At 42.3% G+C, this 23,373-nt stretch overlaps 1 protein-coding gene across 4 annotated transcripts in view; it reads right to left on the bottom strand.

The window, feature by feature from the left end:
• GABRG1 (gamma-aminobutyric acid type A receptor subunit gamma1) overlaps positions 1-23,373 on the bottom strand; it is a 75,922-nt gene that overhangs the window by 44,802 nt on the left and 7,747 nt on the right. For 3 of the 4 annotated variants that reach the window (XM_068943000.1, XM_068942998.1, XM_068942997.1), the window contains exon 2: positions 2,526-2,674. In XM_068943000.1, the coding sequence (XP_068799101.1) occupies positions 2,526-2,674 (149 nt within the window). Of the gene's footprint in view, positions 1-2,525; positions 2,675-23,373 lie in introns of those variants that run through there. The other variant, XM_068942999.1, reaches the window with a different exon arrangement.

Raw genomic sequence — 23,373 nt, 5'->3', positions numbered from 1 at the left:
GATGGTAACTAGTAATATTTTGTACGGAGCAGAATGTACTTTAATAATACTGCCTTTATGCTCCAAGCATCTCAGAGTACATTACATATAATGAGTTAAAGACTAATAAGTTTAATGAACATAGCAAGGGGTACCAATTAAGGAATCAGTGAAACTCATGAATATTTGAACGAGACACACAAAATGACACAATGTGGTTTTCTCCTATTAGATTTCAGTATTGCCACTGACCTCTCAACTTTCATTTGGCCAGTTACCAGAAAAAGAGGAAAGAAGACTTCTTTATCATCTCCATCAAATAACAGCAGGTTTAACAATGACACATGTGTTCTTACTTTGAGATGCTGAAACTCTGTGTCAACATCGGGAAGAGAACAAATTATGCTCTGGTATTCAAATCCATGAAGTCCAGGTTCAAAAACAAAAATGTTGCTATTATAACTGAGCTTTGTAATTCACCAGCAAAAACACATTCTATGGGATACTATTACTTTGAAAGCTAATTATAATCCTAGTTTAATAACCTTGTTGTACAAGTACTGACATATACTGAGAGGACATGGAAAATGACACCAGATTTTATCCACATAATCCAAGCAGATCAAGATGAATGCACTACAGCCTGATATTGTTTCTCCATTCATAAAGTACCTGCTGCATTTCCTGAGCAGCTGGACTGAATGTGACACCTGAATTTGAAGCTGGAGAGTTACTCTTATGTGGTCTGAAATTTCTGCCCTGTGGAACCCGTGTCTGCAACTTCCTGTCCACCCAGCAGAGACTCAGTCTTAATAATTATTCTCCTGGTCACAAAGTGAATATCCCCTAACGTCTCCTGTTCTCATCGTTCTGGATGATATGCACACACCTTATGTTCTAATACGTTGGATGGAGGCAGAACCAGATAGCAAAGGCCAGATGAGTAAAAAAGTAAGGCATTGAGGAGTGAAGGGGAGATGGGGGGAAAGCATCTACTTTCAGAAACTGATCCTTGAACCGCAGAATCTAGAAAGCTGTAGACTGAGTTACTCACAAAAAGGCAAAGTTCTTGCATGATCAAGACTCAGTGCATAAAACACAGAAGGAATTTCCAACAAAACCAGAAAATTAAAGTAAAATTGTTCGGTGCCCCTCTAAATCCACTTTATACGTCAGAAGGAACTCTTCTTCCCTGTTTTCCCTTTCTTTATTTCTAAGCTTTACAGTGAGAGAGAAGAAACAAAATTGTCTTCTCTCTCATCCCCACCTAGCAGCTAATCATTAGTGGAGCCAGTTTATTCCCTCATAATCCCTTAGCTGTCTGTTGTATCAGGTAGCCTGAAAAAGAGGAATGGTATACATCTGTCACGTATGGAGAATTTAAGGGAAAAGATGCTGGAAGACCCTTTTTGCTGTCTATATGATCACAATAATTCAGAATCTAAAGGCAAAGACTCATGACAAACTTCATGGGAGTTGCATGAGACTCTGTTACGACAGGGAGAGCAAAATTGCCATTCAACATCTTCAAGGCAACAGTCAACAGCAAAACAGAACTAAGAAATTTGGGGGAGAAAACAATTTGTCAGAAGCTTTGTAAAAAAAATACTTAGTATGAGATTGTATCTCTCTGTTCTCCTACATAGATGAAAGACAAGTGTAGATTGTAGTATTGTTTATCGTATAAGCAGCTTATGGCCTTACATTGCCTTTCTTTGCTAGAGAATGTCAAGTATTTAAGAAACAATTATGTCCTCCACCTCTCCCTTCACAGTTCAGAAAATAGAGAGAATAAATTATTTTCCTAGTTTGATCCACAATGCATATGGTACTCAACAGTTGGCCAAGTTTTCATGAACTCCATGCTTTCAAAGCAAGACTCTTACAAATAATATATACATTTAATAGTTATACTCAGACTGATGCTTTCACTATTGAAAGACAAAACTGCTTTCCAACTGGCTGAAAACTTTGATCTACAGTAACACCCTTGCTATATTCCTCTAGAAAAGATACAGTCCTCAGTTATCTTTTTAAATGTTTGCTTGCATAGTTTTTCAAAATCTGAGGTAAGGGAAGGAGATTGCTGGATGAAGCTAAATCGGATCATAACACGCACTTACAATTTATTTTCTACAGCAAGAACAAAAATGTCTAGTGGTAATATTTTAATGAATTTCAACAGATCCAGGATCAAATTTTTGACTGACCTTGATTGGTTTATATCTAGAATTATTTCTGTCAGATCTTAAAGTAACAAAGCAAAATATAATTGCTTTCAATGACTTACTACATATTGCTCACTACTCCAAAAAATTCAACACTTTACATAACATTAGGAGATTGCAAGTACAAGATAAGGAACATTCATGCACAGAATATTATTTTTCACTAGTTCTAGAAAACTGTTGCATTTTATTTCTGTTAAATCTAGCTTGATACACTCATTTTTAAAATGCTACTAAACAGATTTTCCCCACTTTTGACGAAACTCAGGTTACCTCTGGTTCACGTCTTCTATTTACTGAATTATTTTAAGGACTTACCCCCAATATCTGGCCGAAGTTTATTGTCATATCCTTGAAGTAAGGAGTCCAGTATATGAGTCACATCCCCACCATGAATCTTTGGCGCAAGGACCCATGTTTTATTCACAGTTAGATCTTCATCATCTTCATCATCTGCTTTATCAGCTCTAATTGTGGTTAAATAAAAGAAATTAAGGTTAGAATTAAATAGGGAAATAGATGTGTGAAGATGTAACTGATAAAATATTGAACACTATTTAAGTCATTTCATAAATATCCAAACGTATCCTGGGGCCAACCAAAAGAGGCAGCCCCTTATTTAAAACACCAACCTTTTGTTTTTATGTCTGCAGAGAGTGCAAGCTAACAAATACATAAGGAGAAGCATTAACCCATTATAAGTACAGAAAAACTCAAGTCATGAGTCAAACTAAAAGCAACAGCACAGATCTTTGTACTGTCAGCCTTTTCCTTTTTCTGAAACACCAATTCCCAGGCCTTTCATCCATTTTCAAAACATGGTACGAGTATTTCTAAGAGATGTTTAATTATGGTAATGGACATCTCCTGGCTTCAAGAACATCAACAGAATTTCTCTGATTGTAGCCTCTGTTTAAACTATTATATAAAAGATATCTCACCCCTACTCACTTAATTCCATTGAAATTTTAAGAAAACAAATATTACTTTCAGATTAAGCATTCATAGTTGGGAGATGAAGTTGTGTTTCAATAATGTATCTGCATGCATACAGTATATTAAAGTGCTGTACCACTCATTTCCGTTATGATTATTTGTTTCCTACCTATTTTATCAAGATGGAATAAATGCACAATGAAAGCAATTACATTCCTTTATTGCCTTTTAATTCGATAAGCAGCAATACACAGTTCATTTACTACTTTTTATTTTTTTACACTAAGTCATTAGAAAAATGGTAATAGGTGGGTTGTGTCTGTGGATTCGCTCACATGATCACCTAAAGGTCAAAGAATGTCTAGCAATAGTTTTCTCTCCATTTGAATCAAATGAGTGTGGACTTAAACATTCCTCCAGTGCTAAAGTTTGCAATCTATATTACTCATCCAGCGTATTTCAGGGAACTGCTATGGGCTTCAAGTCAAGCAAAGTGCATCAAACTGATAGCAGTAACTCTGACAGTCATACGACGTATCTTCACAAATGGAGACTACCCAGCAATTACTATAGAGCACACGGAATTCACGGAAATCAGTTTCAATGTTAGCATAAGTGTAGACATTCCAGGAAAAGAAAGGAACTAAAATTACTATCCTTATTCCAACTTACATTGCATACCAAACCAAAAAATGTTATTGTTATATTGTTAGAGATTTTGAAGAGCTTCTAAATTACACAGACTTACACAGTCCTCAAGACTAAGAGGGGAATTTTTCAGCAAATTTCTTATAAGAACAAACACCACAAGGGAGTTCCACGCACAGACAACGTTATGCCTTCATGGGAAAAGGACAAAAAATGTCAAGAAATGACAGAGAAGGAATAGGCATGCCTAATTTTTATTTTGGTCCTTTGTGCAAACAGCCTGTAGGCATAAAACCTTGCATCACTTTTCAAATAACACTAGTAAGTCTCACTGAAACTCAGGGCTATCATGGCTGCGGAGACTGTTCAGGGGTTTTCATACACCAGCTTAATTTGGGAGCCTAATAGGGAACTTCCCACAGTTCAAGAGGTTTCCAAAGAGCACTGTTTGGAAACCAGGACTTTCATACTTCGCTTGCTGCAAACAAGTCACAGGAGTCTATTATAGCTGAAAGTAATATGCAGTCTAAATACAAGGTTCACTGACAGCTTCCCCTGTAACAGTTGGAAAAGTGCTTTCATTCTTTTAAATGGAAATGCACTGTATAAGACTTAGTATCTCTACAGCACTTACACAGACATTATAGAAATGTCAGGCACTAAGTATTTAATATTTCCCATTTAGCAGGATTCAACTAATGGAAGCACTAAAAGAAGCAAGAAGTGAAGTTTTGTAAATGCACATTCTTTCCCTCAAAGCTACCTACTGCTCTCCCTTTCATGTTCTGTTACTACGCTGCCTTTTTTTTTTGGCCTGCTTGTAATTATATCGCCTTATTATTATAGAAGTTAGCTTATTAAGAATGCAGAGGCTCTCCCAACCCTTCCCTGGGGGGTTAAGATAATGAAGAGTAAAACTGAATTTATAAACAAACCTCTAAGAAAAGAGACATGACCGCAACAAAACTGACCTCTTCTTCTTCTCCTTTTAGGCCTCCATGCTATAAACAGCAGAAAGTATGCTGAAACCACCAAAGTGCTGCACAGATCCAGGGCACCTGAATCTCAGGAGCAGCACAATTATTTGCAGAGAATTTAAAGTGAGGAGCGCACAATTACGTCCCCTTTCAGTGCTCTTTTCATATCATTATTAAGAGCTGTCTAGATCTAGCCAGCAATGAAAATGATAAGAGGTCACGTCAAAGGTCCACATCCACCCCAACTCCAAAGGAGGTACAACCACAGTACCATCACACACAGTCACTAGCATATCCTGCCAGCTTAAACAGTTCTTCATCAATTTATTTGTAGTAGATTCACAGGATAATTCAGGTTGGTTGGAAGGGACCTCAGGAGGTCTCTTGTCCAACCTCCTGCTCAAGCAGGGGCAGCTGTGAGATCAGACCCAGCTGCTCTTTATCCACCTGGGTCCTGAAAACCTCCAAGGATGGAGCCTGCAAAACCTCTTTCCGTAACGTACTTCACTGCTTCACTGTCCTCATGGTAACAACATCTTTACTGATCACCTTTTTCCAAATATTCACCATATTTTGATGCCAAACTTTTTTTGCTCCATAATGCTTCTCTCTCTTCCACTAATTAGAATATTTAAATATGCTTGAAATTTAAACCAAAAAAAGTTCCAGATTTTCACTTCCTGTCCTGCCTAATGGGAAACCTCTACTCATCTAGCTTCAAAACTCTGAATTACAGGTAGGTACACAGCTTTCTGTAAGCTATTAATGTCTTCATCTATTAATAATGCAGTAACGGGGGGCTGCGGCAGGGAAAGGGTACAGAGAAAAATTCCATCCTACAGCTTTTCCAGTCACTTCTAAATAAATTCAGTGATGGGACTTTGTTCTGTTTTGTTTTGTTTGGAAACCACATTTTTTTAAGCATCTGACAAGAGACTGGGTTGAAAACATTTTTCCTACTACTAAGAAGGAACTACTCAATTTTATTTAGAAAATATTATATGCCAAAAGCAGTGACAGCTGTTAAAAAAAAGAAATACAGAGAAATTACACTAATTTAGAGGAAGTATCTAAATCCATACAAGTACACTTGGTTAACAAGATCTTGTGACTCACTCATCCTTCAGTTAAACTAGCAGAGGAACCAATACAAATTGGAAATCAATATAACCAAATTTGAAGGAACTGGAATATCGCACTCTCACTGTGGAAGGGGCTACTCTCACTTCTTTCTGTTCCTATCTTACTGGCTTTTTCAGCAATGACTGACTGTGATTAACCCATCCTGCTACCCTAGAGTACCATCATCTTAACTCTTGCTTAAAACGTGCGCAAGACCACTGAACAAGGAATAAAAATTATTACGTCTTTGCAATGCTGACAGCACCCAGTTCTGCATTTTTTATTCGTAAGTCATGGCAAATCACATTCAGACACACAATCAAGATAAGACAGAAATTATGCTGGCTGGAAAAAGGAAGTGAGCAGATTATATAGAACGCTTTCTATATGCCCTGCAACGAAGCAGTGCACGTAACACTCATCAACTTGAATTCTTAATCCAGAAGTTTTGGGAGGGTTAATAGTGACAGGAAATCATGACACAACTGTATCAGGTAGGGCAAGTTACTCACCAAACACAGAGCACCTAAACATGAATGCAACAGGACAGACAGTGGATACATATTCATTTCTAGAAATCCAGAGCTGATTTTTGTCATTTTGTCATGAACAGGTTTGAACCACACTGTTTCAAAGGCAGAAATTCCATTAGAATTACACAGTCTATCAGCAGGATCAGTTGATATGGTGCTACCAGGATCTAACTGAGGTTCCCAGCCTATATTATTTAAAGAAACATTCAGTTTGGAAAACAAGATGGTCCAGAATTGTTCACCTTTATCCTGAGTCTCTGTTCCCCTCAAGTCACGTTGCAAAGTCCAGCTTTTTCCCCAGGGCTTTGGAACAGGACAGAAGGAAAGAGAGAAGACAACATTTTATGTTTTGTCTCAGAATGGAATTTTTTTAAGTTCAGGTCTACATTTCAAATGTTCAGCAGAGGCAGTAACTCAGGCTGAACTCCTTTATTTCAACTGCAAAGAAGTACAAATCTTGCAAACCTATGAAGATTAATTCCAATTAACTCCAACCTCACTTTCTTTAACATTAGTACTTGCCCCTCTCACAGCCCAAGAAGAAAGGCAAACTTACTTAAGGGGGGATTCTTTCTCTTTCCAACTTTATCTAAAAGTTATTTCACTATACACAGGACATAATATTCGATTCTCTCTCCATTTTCTGCGAGATATAACAGATAATTCAGCACAATTCACTCTGTTGATCTTTTTCACAATATTTGGAGAGAGAATGATTCAGAGCAAAAATATGACATCAAATATTAAAAAAATATGTTCCAGGGCACAGTGCTACTGTTGTAGATGTTAATCCTAATTTCAGTGATTTTACAAGCAAGAAAGAGAGACCTCACTTCTTAACACAGTTGTTGTTATAAGGCTTCATCTAACCTCCGTCAATAATAACTCCAAGTATACAGTTAACAGCAGTTAGACACAAAGTGCCCTAGCTATGCTCTCTGTCCTTCAACTAATTGGAGACATTACCATGACTAATAAATCCCTGAGCCCAAGTGAGTAATGTCTGAAAAAGTTTCTTCAACGTCAGGCAACACGTTCATCTTCAGACATTAATATCATAGGTCTTTGTTCTACTTTAATTATGAGGGAAACAAAAATCACATGAGCTTTAAGTTGCAATTAACATCTGCCAGGTTATGTAATGAAGTGAAAAAAATGGATATAGTGGGAGTGCTCCTAGTGCCATTAGCAGCATGCGTATCATTAAATATTATATGTCAAATTTCACGTTCAGTGTAAATAGGTGTATTTATACACAGCTAAGACTCACTTTAGTTGCCCGCTCTCAGGCTCCTATTCCCAGCCAATATGTCCTAGTGTGCCCAGGACCTTCAAGTGGCGTTCGCCTATGGGAAGGGCATAGTGACACTTCTCTGGCATATTCTCTCAGCTCCCAAGAATTCCATGGGTCAGATACATCTGAATAAAATCAGCACAATCCTATTTTACTCTAGAAATACTGCTAAATCTCCTTTTTGTCTGTTGACAAGTTACAGAAACAACAGCCTTACATAGAGCATCTCTCTCATTGCACCATTCTGAGAGGGGTTAGGAGACAAACAGAGGTCAAAGCGGAAGACAAAAGATGACTGCTTAAGGGGTAGGTAGGAGAATATCCCCCTTTCCAAAAGGCCAATCTCAGCTCTGTTGTTCTGCGAGTGAACTGGTTTGTCAGATAAAATACATGCAGACTCTGTCAAAAGAAAAAGAGAGGACAAGGGGAAGGTATCAGTTCTTCATATGTAACAACCAAGGGCAGGCATTAGATATACTGAATGGCACCTGAGAGAGAAAGTGTAACCGACACATCTGCTCCCAGAAGACTGCCTTCCAGGCTTTCAGACAACTGCATAGTAACAGAGCACTACACAAACCTCAAAGTGGTCATGACACGATCTTTACAAGAACAAGGTTCACGGAAGAAGGTTAAAAAAAAAGACTCCACAATCAATAACTGCGCTCTCCTGCTTCTTATACCTAAGATCCAAGCAGCCCATATGCTTTTGCCACATGATACAGAAGAAGCTAATGAAACATGAAGCATGCCTTAGGACAGTGGTTATTCATTGCCTGGGCTTCCCAGCATACTATATTTAGGTAGTATAACACAATTTAACATCTCTTTCCCGGTACTTTTTTTTAAGCATTAGCTTTTCAAATTTTGGACAAAGTGAGAACATTTTTCAAATTGTAAACGTGGAAGAATATTTTGTTAGTAATGATACATCTTGAAAAGTTTTCTCAACTGCTGCATTTAATGCAACAACGCTTCATAACTTAGTCCAGACAACATTTTCAGGGAAGCAACTGCTTCCAACTACTTAGGCACCTAATTAGACATTATCTTATTCTGGAACATTGAATGTGATATGATTGTACACAATCAAAAAAGTGTGTGGCCTGCAAGTCAGAGTTCAGATGTCAGATGACCTAGCCAAACTCCACACATTAAAAAAAAGACCAAAAGCACTGCTGAAAAATCAAAATACGGGCACTAATGCCCCAACATCCAGCATCAGATTTTTTTTTTTTTTTTTTTTTTTTTTTTTTTTACAGAAGGTGGTGATAATTCTAATCCTGAAGCTAAAAAGGAAGTTCTTAGGCACATGTCACGTAAACAACTAGGTATAGATAAAACTCTGAACTCTAGAAGGATGACAAGCTTAAGCAGCGCACAAGACAAAAGAGATCATTACAGGAAGAGCAAAATGTGACTTCAGCATGATAGGATTGAGCAATTGTTCTTATGCGACCTATTTAAAATACATATTTAAATATTTTATTGGACCACCCTGAGGTAAAACAAGGACCCTAGACAGACTTGCAGTATCCCTCAGGATTTGAAAAAGGATTCGAAGTCCTGAACATACACAAGCACTACTACTTTTCAGAAATAGCAATAGCAGCAGGTCCACATAGTCGTGACTGCTAGAACAGGACACAGAATGAAATTTTTCTTCAAAGGTTTTCTTGAAGGCCACTGCTAACTGTCAATACTGGACTGTTTAGACATCTCTCCAAGACTGTCTTCCAAAACTGACTACTGACTTCATGCTTATTTCCTTTAACATCAGTTCTACGGGATTTCTGAAGATGTGAACTCTTCTGCATTTCATCATCAGCTTCTTTACTGGTAAGCTTTATTCATCACAGAAAATTTCTGGAAAAGTACTGTAACTGCAAGCAAAGAAAGGGCCAATACTTGAAAAAAATGGTTAAAAAGAGATGCTTAAAAAGTACACAGTGAGTGTCCAATTAAAAGGAATTCTGTTATCCCAATGATTCTAGTAATATTCTGTGTTGCTTTCATTACAATCTCTCACTACTCTGTTACTCCATAATCTCCATTTACAGTGCTGAGAAGACACAAGTCAAGTGTCTCCATTCTGCTTAGTTCAGAATCAGATTTCATGAGAAAAACCCACGCTAAAAAAAAGTTGGTTGTGTCCACCTTTTGCCGTCAATATTTTCTCAGGTATCTGTTGGCCCCCAATCTGTATAAAATTGTCTTCAGTTTAAAATTCACCTTCAAATGCAGCTACTGAAAATACATCTCTAGGAGGTGTCACTTGCCCTCTCTAATCACGTGAGATATACAGTTGTTGACATTGTAGTCCTTCATCTTCATCCTTCCCAAACTGGTTAGACACTCATGACAAAACCAAAAAATCCAAAAACCAAAAAAAAAAAAAAAGTTCCCACTCCCTTTTCACCTCTGGTGCTTTTCCCAGATTCACAAAATGATTTAGGTTGGAAGGGACCTCTGGAGATCATCTAGCACAACCACCCTGATCAAGCAGGGTCCTCTCGAGCACATTGCACAGGATCGCATTCAGGCAGGTTTTGAGTAGCTCCAGCGAAGAAGACTCCACTACCTCTCTGGGTAACCTCTTCCAGTGCTCTGTCACCCTCACAGGAAAGAAGTTTCTCCTCCTGTTCAGATGGAACTGCCTGTGCTTCAGTTTGTGCCTGTTGCCTCTCGTCCTGTTGCTGGGCACTAGGGAGAAGAGGCTGGCCCCACCCTCTTGACACCCTCCCTTCAGATACTTGTACACGTTGATGAGATCCCCTCTCAGTCTTCTCTTCTCCAGGCTGAACAGGCCCAGCTCTCGCAGTCTTTCTTCACAGGAGAGATGCTCCAGTCCCCTCATCATCTTTGTAGCCCTCCGCTGGACTCTCTCCAGGAGTGCCATGTCTCTCTTGCACTGGGGAGCCCAGAACTGGACACAGTACTCCAGGTGAGGCCTCCCCAGGGCTGAGGAGAGGGGCAGCATCACCTCCCTCCACCTGCTGGCAACACTCTCCCCTAACGCACCCCAGGAGACCATTGGCCTTCTTGGCCACAAGGGCACGCTGCTGGCTTATGGTCAGCTTGTTGTCCACCAGCACTCCCAAGTCCTTCTCGGCAGAGCCGCTTTCCAGCAGGTCAGCCCCCAGCCTGTATTGCTGCATGGGGTTATTCCTCCCTAGGTGCAGGACCCTGCACTTGCCTTTGTTGAACTTCAGGAGGTTCCTCTCCGCCCACCTCTCCAGCCTGTCCAGGTCCCTCTGAATGGCAGCACAGTCTTCTGACGTGTCAGCCACTCCCCCCAGTTTCGTACCATCAACAAACTTGCTGAGGAGGCACTCTGTCCCTTCCTCCAGGTCATTGATGAATACATTGAACAAGACTGGACCCAGGACTGAGCCCTGGGTGATGCTGCTAGCTACAGGTCTCCAACTAGACTCTGCGCCACTGATCACAAACCTGAGCTCTGCCATCCAGCTAGTTCTCAATCCACCTCACTCTCCACTCATCCAACCCACACTTCCTGAGCTTGCCTACGAGGATGTTACAGCATCTAAAGCTGCTTGCTGAAGTCAAGGGAGACAACATCCACTGCTCTGCCCTCATCTACCCAGCCAGTTGTCCCATTATAGAAGGCTACCGGGTTGGTTAAACATGATTTCCCCTTGGTGAATCCATGCTGACTACTCCTGATCCTCCACATGCTTAGAAACGGCCTCCAGGATGAATTGTTCCATCACCTTTCCAGGGACGGAGGTGAGGCTGACAGGCCTGCAGTTCCCTGGCTCCTCCTTCTCGCCCCTTTTTGAAGACTGGGGTGACACTGGCTTTCTTCCAGTCCTCAGGCACCTCTCCTGTTCTCCAGGACCTTTCCAAGAGGATGGAGAGTGGCCTAGCGACAACATCCGCCAGCTCCCTCAGCACTCATGGGTGCATCCCATCAGGGCCCATGGATTTGTGGGTGTCAAGTCTGCCTAAATGATCTCTTAGCCAATCCTCCTTGACTAAGGGAAAGTCTTCCTTTCTCCAGACTTTCTCCCTGGTCTTCAGGGTCTGGGATTCCTGAGGGCTGACCTTAGCAGTAAAGACTGAAGCAAAGACTGCATTCAGTAACCCTGCCTTCTCCGTGTCCTCTGTCACCAGGGCCCCTGCCCTGTTCAGTAGCGGGCCCACATTTTTCCTAGTCTTCCTTTTGTTACTGATGTATTTGAAGAACCCCTTCTTGTTGTCCTTGACATCTCTTGCCAGATTTAATTCCAACTGGGCCTTAGCCTTCCTTGTCGCATCCCTGCACACTCTGACAACGTCCCTGTATTCCTCCCAAGCGGCCTGTCCCCTTTTCCACATTCTGTACACTTCCTTCTTCTGTTGGAGTTTGGCCAGGAGTTCCTTGTTCATCCATGCAGGTCTCCTGCCCGCTTTGCTGGACTTCTTCCTCAGAGGGATGCACTGATCTTGAGCCTGGAGGAGGTGATGCTTGAATATTAACCAGCTCCCTTGGACCCCTCTTCCTTCTAGGGCCCAATCTCATGAGATTCCCCTAAGTAGGTCCCTGAAAAGGCCAAAGTTTGCTCTCCTGAAGTCCAGCGTTGCAATCCTACTCATTGCCCTGCTCCCTCCTCGTAGGATCCTGAATTCCACCATCTCATGGTCACTGCAGCCAAGGCTGCCCCCAACCTTCACATCTCCAACTAGACCTTCTTTGTTTGGTAGTACAAGGTCTAGCATTGCACCTCTCTTTGTTGGGGTCTTCACCACCTGGGTCAAGAAGCTATCCTCAATGCTCTGCAGGAACCTCTTTGACTGTTTGTGCCTAGCTGTGCTCTCTTCCCAGCAGACGTCAGGGTGGTTGAAGTCCCCCATGACAACCAGGGCCTGTGATCGTGAGGCTACTTCCAGCTGTCGGTAGAAGACCTCATCAATTTCCTCTTCCTGATCAGGTGGCCTGTGGTAAACCCCCACAACAGTGTCACCCATGTTACCCTACCCTTTAATCCTTACCCATAGGCTCTCAACTTGCTCTTCATCCACCCCTAGGCACAGCTCCATCATTCTAGTTGCTCCCTCACATAAAGGGCAACTCCACCACCTCGCCTTCCTGGCCTGTCTTTCCCAAAAAGCACGTAGCCGTCCACGACAGCATTCCAGTCATGTGAGCTATCCCGTCATGTCTCTGTAACTGCAACGAGATCATGGCCCTGCGATCGCACACAGATCTCTAATTCTTCCTGCTTATTCCCCATGCTGCGTGCATTGGTGTGCAGGCATTTCAGAGAGCCAGTCAAGCATGTAAACTTCTCAGGAGAGGTGCAAGAGGATCCTCCATAGCCATGTCCCATGCTGTCTCCCCTGGCTGAATGCACCTGCTGGAGGCATCCTGACTTGAGCGATGTTTTACTGACTATTGTGTCTCTACACCAGTCCATTTTTCACTCCTTCTGCCTTGCCAGACTCTTTGGCATGTTCTTCTGTGTGCCAAAATACATCTTTCTGTCCCACTACCTTTCTGTTTGTTTTTACCCTCTACACCCTTTTTTTTTCAATATACCCACCACATACCATTAGGCTGATTCTTTTTCCGGATATACATATTGTCTTGTCCTCTTCTCATTCTCTTAATTTAATCTCTTAATTCTCTGGCTGTTTATAATTGCCTGCCCTATTTCCCCTTTCCCCTCTCCTTTCTCAGTTTCTACTGAAGGGATGAATAGGGACCTTAAGTCAGCAGCAAAATTTTCAGGGAAAAATGTGAAAAAATTCAGAGATATCCTTATTGTTTAGAAAGAAACATGAGGTTTTTAGGACAAGCTACATAAATAAGTTCATTTAGTATTAAATAAGTAAAAGCTTTGTTTAAAAAATGAACACATAGCCCTAGTAGAACAAAGGCAGGTATTTCAACTATTCATTCCCTGTAATGAAAGTGTTGCCTACATATTTTAGTGTTTAGATTATCAGACTTGTGGTATCTTAATGCATATCACAAGCATCAGGTGAACAAGCTCTTTTGAGTCATTACAGCTTTGAAGTACAGCTCTAAAAGATATGAAACATTTTCTCCCACACACAATAAGTTCAGTACAATTAATTTTAGTCACAGCAAGACCTTCGCTTGAAAGCATTATCACATTGCTTATAAACTGATCTTCAATATCTCTGTGACACTAATATAACAAATACGAATCTGAACAGAAATTACTGAACAATAAAACCAGACTTAACTCTGAACACTTAACAAAAGCACAAACTGACTGTAAAGAATAGTTACAGAAATGTGAATTTTTGAACTTCAGAACAACAGGTATTATGAAAGCTAAGATATGTCACAGAAGAATTCTGAGATCAACACAAATTGCTCTCCTCCCATGCCACCTTTCAGATGATGCTATTCATTATTTGAAATGACACCAGGTCAGGTTTGTTCTTATTAATTCAAATGGCTTGAAAGATCTCAAGAATATTATCATTTGGACCCAAAGCATTGCAGCTATTGCTTAACAACTTCCACCCATCCTCTCATTTAATACATAGTTCATTTCTCTCATTGAAAGTTCATCCAACTATGGATATGCTCAAACCAGTTTAATAGCTGCCTCTACTCCTAGCAATTTAATCCAGAAGTCCAGAAATCAATTGAAAATTTTCCTCACATCTGTCTATCCATGTACAGGTAATTCTCTGTGTCTATTCAGAACTGCTCAATTCTCAAACATATTCAGCTTCCTTAATAGAGCGATCTCACCTTGGCCGCCTTAACAAAAATAGCTCTTTACTACCACATGTGGTTTATTCCCAGTTTTGTTGATCTGCTAGGGACAGTTACCTGATTCTGCACCCAGCTCTTCTACACTGTCCAATCGGGAGCAAGAATCCTGCACGAATAAGAGAGCAAATCATACTGAAAAATAGAGTTAACTCCCACCTTTTTCACAGAATCACAGAACCATGTACAAGGGATCTTGGAAGGTCAACTTCTACTCAAAGCAGAGCCAATATTGAAATCAGACCGGGGTGCTTAGAGCTTAGTCCAGTTGGGCCTTAGTAACCTGCAAGGACAGAGAACCCACAAGCACACTGGACTCCACGGCTCCAAAGCTTAATTACCAATACAATGAAACGTTTTTCCTTAAACCCAGCTGGGACTTCCTTTGTTTCCATTCATGATCATTCTCTCACTCTTCCAGCTTGTACCTCAGTAAAGAGCCTGGCCCTGTCTTCCCAATCACCTCCCCATAGGTACTGGGTAGCTGCAATTGGGTCCCCCTCCAAATTCATCTCTTCTCCTGCCTGGAGAAGCCCAGCTCCCTCAGCCAGACTTCGGAGCAAGCGCTCCAGTCCCAATCACCTTGGTGACCCTCCACTAAGCTCACTCCAGTAGACTCAAAACTCGATGCAACAGCCTAGATATCGTCTAATGAGTGCTGAGCAGAGGGAGAGAAACCACTTCCCTTGTACTGGCTGTGCTCCTGTTGATGCAGCCTAGGAGGCTGTTGGCCCTCTTTGCCACCAGGGAACACATTTGGCCCACACTCAGCTTGCTGCCCACCCCAAACTCCAGGCCCTTTTCAGCAGAGCTGCTCACCAGCCAGCCCATTCCCACCCTGTACAGTTGCAGGGGTTCTTCCTTCCCAGGTGCAGGACTTTACACTGCTGAATTTCATAATGTTCCTCTCCGCCCATTCCCCAGTTTGTCTAGGTCCCTCTGAATGGCAGCCCTGCCCTCAAGCCTATCAGCTTGGTAAAAACAGACCTTCAAGCAAGGAAGAAAAATGTCTTCAGCAAAGGCCATGCTATTATCGTTATTCTTGAGACTACATGCATCTCTTGTTCTGTATCAGGCAACAAAGGAAATAGGACACATTTCTCACTTTACTCTTCATTCACATTCACAATTATTCCATGTTCTGATTACAGATTTGCGGAACGTTGAGTGTGTTTTGTTTTGGCTAACAAAAACCGTGTAGCTTATTGATCATAACACCCACGTTTGCAATGCAAGTAGACCTCTTCCTTTGTTCTGAGAAAATCATTACTACAGCATCTTAAAGCAGTTCTTGGCCTAGAAAGATATTTGAAAGTACCCATTATCTTCAGCAAGTAGGACCTTCCTTTCTTCTAGTACAAACATTTCTAATGCTAGTTGAAAAATCAGCAGTGGTCCTTGTGTCAACTATATTTTAATCTTAAAGACCGAGAATTTTGCAATTGTGAAATTCTTCAGAAAAACATACAGTGATTTTCCTTCACAAAGTGTCTTCTAAGAAAGGCTTTCCAGCTATTACATGCAACAGAAAATAAAATTTATGAGGAACATAAAGCAGACACTAAAGTAACCTGCACTGCCTTGACTGAAACTGAAGTGTATGCCTGCTCAGATTCCTAGGGATACTTATTTCAGATGGATTTGAGTGAAACCTAGCAATGCAGATTAGCAAGTCTAACAGTTTAACTTCCTTCTGAAGCTCTCATCAGCCACACAGAAATAACACCACTTTCTGAAATCCTATCGTGGTTTTCGGCTTTGGCTAGGCCTTGCAATCAAGTAATTAAAATGTTGACAGAAACATTCTACCGCTCATCTCTGTGATTCAGAGAATGGAAGAAAAAAGGGTCACCATTCTAATTAGAGAGTCTAAGTAGCTATAACTGAAGAGGGACAAATGGTATTAAATAAGGGACAAAATATCCCCAAACTACTAATGACAGGATGATGAAGAGCCATCACCGCTTTGGGTATCTGAAACATGTACTACCTACAACACTTTCAGATACCCTGGAAGTTTCAGACTAAGATCATCACACAAAGAGGTACACACACAAATCCATGTGATATATGTCAGTGCCTAGTTCAAGAGACTGCAGATTTGTATCTACGCTTGACTGATGAAAGGTTAATTGTCTTTGAGTTCAGAGTGAACTGATATACTGTTGATGAGTTAAGTGCCTTGAATCAAGAAACACGTTCCTGAGTAGAACTAGACCTAAAACAAACCTAACATAAAAAAATACAAAGAGATTCATAACCTCAATAAAAAAGTTACCCTAACTAAATGCATCTCAGAGTCACTATAATACTCATCAAATTGCAACACTGACTTTGTTAGATTTCAACTTTAAAATGTCACCAGGACCTCAAGAAATACATGAAATGAACTCTCCTTTATGGGGTGCTTTCAGTTATTTACAGATTCACAGAATGATTTAGGTTGGAAGGGACCTCTGGAGATCATCTAGCACAACCACCCTGATCAAGCAGGGTCCTCTCGAGCACATTGCACAGGATCGCATTCAGGCAGGTTTTGAGTAGCTCCAGCGAAGAAGACTCCACTACCTCTCTGGGTAACCTCTTCCAGTGCTCTGTCACCCTCACAGGAAAGAAGTTTCTCCTCCTGTTCAGATGGAACTGCCTGTGCTTCAGTTTGTGCCTGTTGCCTCTCGTCCTGTTGCTGGGCACTAGGGAGAAGAGTCTGGCCCCACCCTCTTGACACCCTCCCTTCAGATACTTGTACACGTTGATGAGATCCCCTCTCAGTCTTCTCTTCTCCAGGCTGAACAGGCCCAGCTCTCGCAGTCTTTCTTCACAGGAGAGATGCTCCAGTCCCCTCATCATCTTTGTAGCCCTCCGCTGGACTCTCTCCAGGAGTGCCATGTCTCTCTTGCACTGGGGAGCCCAGAACTGGACACAGTACTCCAGGTGAGGCCTCCCCAGGGCTGAGGAGAGGGGCAGCATCACCTCCCTCCACCTGCTGGCAACACTCTCCCCTAACGCACCCCAGGAGACCATTGGCCTTCTTGGCCACAAGGGCACGCTGCTGGCTTATGGTCAGCTTGTTGTCCACCAGCACTCCCAAGTCCTTCTCGGCAGAGCCGCTTTCCAGCAGGTCAGCCCCCAGCCTGTATTGCTGCATGGGGTTATTCCTCCCTAGGTGCAGGACCCTGCACTTGCCTTTGTTGAACTTCAGGAGGTTCCTCTCCGCCCACCTCTCCAGCCTGTCCAGGTCCCTCTGAATGGCAGCACAGTCTTCTGACGTGTCAGCCACTCCCCCCAGTTTCGTACCATCAACAAACTTGCTGAGGAGGCACTCTGTCCCTTCCTCCAGGTCATTGATGAATACATTGAACAAGACTGGACCCAGGACTGAGCCCTGGGTGATGCTGCTAGCTACAGGTCTCCAACTAGACTCTGCGCCACTGATCACAAACCTGAGCTCTGCCATCCAGCTAGTTCTCAATCCACCTCACTCTCCACTCATCCAACCCACACTTCCTGAGCTTGCCTACGAGGATGTTACAGCATCTAAAGCTGCTTGCTGAAGTCAAGGGAGACAACATCCACTGCTCTGCCCTCATCTACCCAGCCAGTTGTCCCATTATAGAAGGCTACCGGGTTGGTTAAACATGATTTCCCCTTGGTGAATCCATGCTGACTACTCCTGATCCTCCACATGCTTAGAAACGGCCTCCAGGATGAATTGTTCCATCACCTTTCCAGGGACGGAGGTGAGGCTGACAGGCCTGCAGTTCCCTGGCTCCTCCTTCTCGCCCCTTTTTGAAGACTGGGGTGACACTGGCTTTCTTCCAGTCCTCAGGCACCTCTCCTGTTCTCCAGGACCTTTCCAAGAGGATGGAGAGTGGCCTAGCGACAACATCCGCCAGCTCCCTCAGCACTCATGGGTGCATCCCATCAGGGCCCATGGATTTGTGGGTGTCAAGTCTGCCTAAATGATCTCTTAGCCAATCCTCCTTGACTAAGGGAAAGTCTTCCTTTCTCCAGACTTTCTCCCTGGTCTTCAGGGTCTGGGATTCCTGAGGGCTGACCTTAGCAGTAAAGACTGAAGCAAAGACTGCATTCAGTAACCCTGCCTTCTCCGTGTCCTCTGTCACCAGGGCCCCTGCCCTGTTCAGTAGCGGGCCCACATTTTTCCTAGTCTTCCTTTTGTTACTGATGTATTTGAAGAACCCCTTCTTGTTGTCCTTGACATCTCTTGCCAGATTTAATTCCAACTGGGCCTTAGCCTTCCTTGTCGCATCCCTGCACACTCTGACAACGTCCCTGTATTCCTCCCAAGCGGCCTGTCCCCTTTTCCACATTCTGTACACTTCCTTCTTCTGTTGGAGTTTGGCCAGGAGTTCCTTGTTCATCCATGCAGGTCTCCTGCCCGCTTTGCTGGACTTCTTCCTCAGAGGGATGCACTGATCTTGAGCCTGGAGGAGGTGATGCTTGAATATTAACCAGCTCCCTTGGACCCCTCTTCCTTCTAGGGCCCAATCTCATGAGATTCCCCTAAGTAGGTCCCTGAAAAGGCCAAAGTTTGCTCTCCTGAAGTCCAGGGTTGCGATCCTACTCATTGCCCTGCTCCCTCCTCGTAGGATCCTGAATTCCACCATCTCATGGTCACTGCAGCCAAGGCTGCCCCCAACCTTCACATCTCCAACTAGACCTTCTTTGTTTGGTAGTACAAGGTCTAGCATTGCACCTCTCTTTGTTGGGGTCTTCACCACCTGGGTCAAGAAGCTATCCTCAATGCTCTGCAGGAACCTCTTTGACTGTTTGTGCCTAGCTGTGCTCTCTTCCCAGCAGACGTCAGGGTGGTTGAAGTCCCCCATGACAACCAGGGCCTGTGATCGTGAGGCTACTTCCAGCTGTCGGTAGAAGACCTCATCAATTTCCTCTTCCTGATCAGGTGGCCTGTGGTAAACCCCCACAACAGTGTCACCCATGTTACCCTACCCTTTAATCCTTACCCATAGGCTCTCAACTTGCTCTTCATCCACCCCTAGGCACAGCTCCATCATTCTAGTTGCTCCCTCACATAAAGGGCAACTCCACCACCTCGCCTTCCTGGCCTGTCTTTCCCAAAAAGCACGTAGCCGTCCACGACAGCATTCCAGTCATGTGAGCTATCCCGTCATGTCTCTGTAACTGCAACGAGATCATGGCCCTGCGATCGCACACAGATCTCTAATTCTTCCTGCTTATTCCCCATGCTGCGTGCATTGGTGTGCAGGCATTTCAGAGAGCCAGTCAAGCATGTAAACTTCTCAGGAGAGGTGCAAGAGGATCCTCCATAGCCATGTCCCATGCTGTCTCCCCTGGCTGAATGCACCTGCTGGAGGCATCCTGACTTGAGCGATGTTTTACTGACTATTGTGTCTCTACACCAGTCCATTTTTCACTCCTTCTGCCTTGCCAGACTCTTTGGCATGTTCTTCTGTGTGCCAAAATACATCTTTCTGTCCCACTACCTTTCTGTTTGTTTTTACCCTCTACACCCTTTTTTTTTCAATATACCCACCACATACCATTAGGCTGATTCTTTTTCCGGATATACATATTGTCTTGTCCTCTTCTCATTCTCTTAATTTAATCTCTTAATTCTCTGGCTGTTTATAATTGCCTGCCCTATTTCCCCTTTCCCCTCTCCTTTCTCAGTTTCTACTGAAGGGATGAATAGGGACCTTAAGTCAGCAGCAAAATTTTCAGGGAAAAATGTGAAAAAATTCAGAGATATCCTTATTGTTTAGAAAGAAACATGAGGTTTTTAGGACAAGCTACATAAATAAGTTCATTTAGTATTAAATAAGTAAAAGCTTTGTTTAAAAAATGAACACATAGCCCTAGTAGAACAAAGGCAGGTATTTCAACTATTCATTCCCTGTAATGAAAGTGTTGCCTACATATTTTAGTGTTTAGATTATCAGACTTGTGGTATCTTAATGCATATCACAAGCATCAGGTGAACAAGCTCTTTTGAGTCATTACAGCTTTGAAGTACAGCTCTAAAAGATATGAAACATTTTCTCCCACACACAATAAGTTCAGTACAATTAATTTTAGTCACAGCAAGACCTTCGCTTGAAAGCATTATCACATTGCTTATAAACTGATCTTCAATATCTCTGTGACACTAATATAACAAATACGAATCTGAACAGAAATTACTGAACAATAAAACCAGACTTAACTCTGAACACTTAACAAAAGCACAAACTGACTGTAAAGAATAGTTACAGAAATGTGAATTTTTGAACTTCAGAACAACAGGTATTATGAAAGCTAAGATATGTCACAGAAGAATTCTGAGATCAACACAAATTGCTCTCCTCCCATGCCACCTTTCAGATGATGCTATTCATTATTTGAAATGACACCAGGTCAGGTTTGTTCTTATTAATTCAAATGGCTTGAAAGATCTCAAGAATATTATCATTTGGACCCAAAGCATTGCAGCTATTGCTTAACAACTTCCACCCATCCTCTCATTTAATACATAGTTCATTTCTCTCATTGAAAGTTCATCCAACTATGGATATGCTCAAACCAGTTTAATAGCTGCCTCTACTCCTAGCAATTTAATCCAGAAGTCCAGAAATCAATTGAAAATTTTCCTCACATCTGTCTATCCATGTACAGGTAATTCTCTGTGTCTATTCAGAACTGCTCAATTCTCAAACATATTCAGCTTCCTTAATAGAGCGATCTCACCTTGGCCGCCTTAACAAAAATAGCTCTTTACTACCACATGTGGTTTATTCCCAGTTTTGTTGATCTGCTAGGGACAGTTACCTGATTCTGCACCCAGCTCTTCTACACTGTCCAATCGGGAGCAAGAATCCTGCACGAATAAGAGAGCAAATCATACTGAAAAATAGAGTTAACTCCCACCTTTTTCACAGAATCACAGAACCATGTACAAGGGATCTTGGAAGGTCAACTTCTACTCAAAGCAGAGCCAATATTGAAACCAGACCGGGGTGCTTAGAGCTTAGTCCAGTTGGGCCTTAGTAACCTGCAAGGACAGAGAACCCACAAGCACACTGGACTCCACGGCTCCAAAGCTTAATTACCAATACAATGAAACGTTTTTCCTTAAACCCAGCTGGGACTTCCTTTGTTTCCATTCATGACCATTCTCTCACTCTTCCAGCTTGTACCTCAGTAAAGAGCCTGGCCCTGTCTTCCCAATCACCTCCCCATAGGTACTGGGTAGCTGCAATTGGGTCCCCCTCCAAATTCATCTCTTCTCCTGCCTGGAGAAGCCCAGCTCCCTCAGCCAGACTTCGGAGCAAGCGCTCCAGTCCCAATCACCTTGGTGACCCTCCACTAAGCTCACTCCAGTAGACTCAAAACTCGATGCAACAGCCTAGATATCGTCTAATGAGTGCTGAGCAGAGGGAGAGAAACCACTTCCCTTGTACTGGCTGTGCTCCTGTTGATGCAGCCTAGGAGGCTGTTGGCCCTCTTTGCCACCAGGGAACACATTTGGCCCACACTCAGCTTGCTGCCCACCCCAAACTCCAGGCCCTTTTCAGCAGAGCTGCTCACCAGCCAGCCCATTCCCACCCTGTACAGTTGCAGGGGTTCTTCCTTCCCAGGTGCAGGACTTTACACTGCTGAATTTCATAATGTTCCTCTCCGTCCATTCCCCAGTTTGTCTAGGTCCCTCTGAATGGCAGCCCTGCCCTCAAGCCTATCAGCTTGGTAAAAACAGACCTTCAAGCAAGGAAGAAAAATGTCTTCAGCAAAGGCCATGCTATTATCGTTATTCTTGAGACTACATGCATCTCTTGTTCTGTATCAGGCAACAAAGGAAATAGGACACATTTCTCACTTTACTCTTCATTCACATTCACAATTATTCCATGTTCTGATTACAGATTTGCAGAACGTTGTGTGTATTTTGTTTTGGCTAACAAAAACCGTGTAGCTTATTGATCATAACACCCACGTTTGCAATGCAAGTAGACCTCTTCCTTTGTTCTGAGAAAATCATTACTACAGCATCTTAAAGCAGTTCTTGGCCTAGAAAGATATTTGAAAGTACCCATTACCTTCAGCAAGTAGGACCTTCCTTTCTTCTAGTACAAACATTTCTAATGCTAGTTGAAAAATCAGCAGTGGTCCTTGTGTCAACTATATTTTAATCTTAAAGACCGAGAATTTTGCAATTGTGAAATTCTTCAGAAAAACATACAGTGATTTTCCTTCACAAAGTGTCTTCTAAGAAAGGCTTTCCAGCTATTACATGCAACAGAAAATAAAATTTATGAGGAACATAAAGCAGACACTAAAGTAACCTGCACTGCCTTGACTGAAACTGAAGTGTATGCCTGCTCAGATTCCTAGGGATACTTATTTCAGATGGATTTGAGTGAAACCTAGCAATGCAGATTAGCAAGTCTAACAGTTTAACTTCCTTCTGAAGCTCTCATCAGCCACACAGAAATAACACCACTTTCTGAAATCCTATCGTGGTTTTCGGCTTTGGCTAGGCCTTGCAATCAAGTAATTAAAATGTTGACAGACACATTCTACCGCTCATCTCTGTGATTCAGAGAATGGAAGAAAAAAGGGTCACCATTCTAATTAGAGAGTCTAAGTAGCTATAACTGAAGAGGGACAAATGGTATTAAATAAGGGACAAAATATCCCCAAACTACTAATGACAGGATGATGAAGAGCCATCACCGCTTTGGGTATCTGAAACATGTACTACCTACAACACTTTCAGATACCCTGGAAGTTTCAGACTAAGATCATCACACAAAGAGGTACACACACAAATCCATGTGATATATGTCAGTGCCTAGTTCAAGAGACTGCAGATTTGTATCTACGCTTGACTGATGAAAGGTTAATTGTCTCTGAGTTCAGAGTGAAC

Source organism: Struthio camelus, chromosome 4 (assembly GCF_040807025.1).
Source record: "Struthio camelus isolate bStrCam1 chromosome 4, bStrCam1.hap1, whole genome shotgun sequence".
Taxonomy (NCBI): Eukaryota; Metazoa; Chordata; class Aves; order Struthioniformes; family Struthionidae; genus Struthio; species Struthio camelus.
This window is presented reverse-complemented; position numbering and strand designations above follow the sequence as displayed.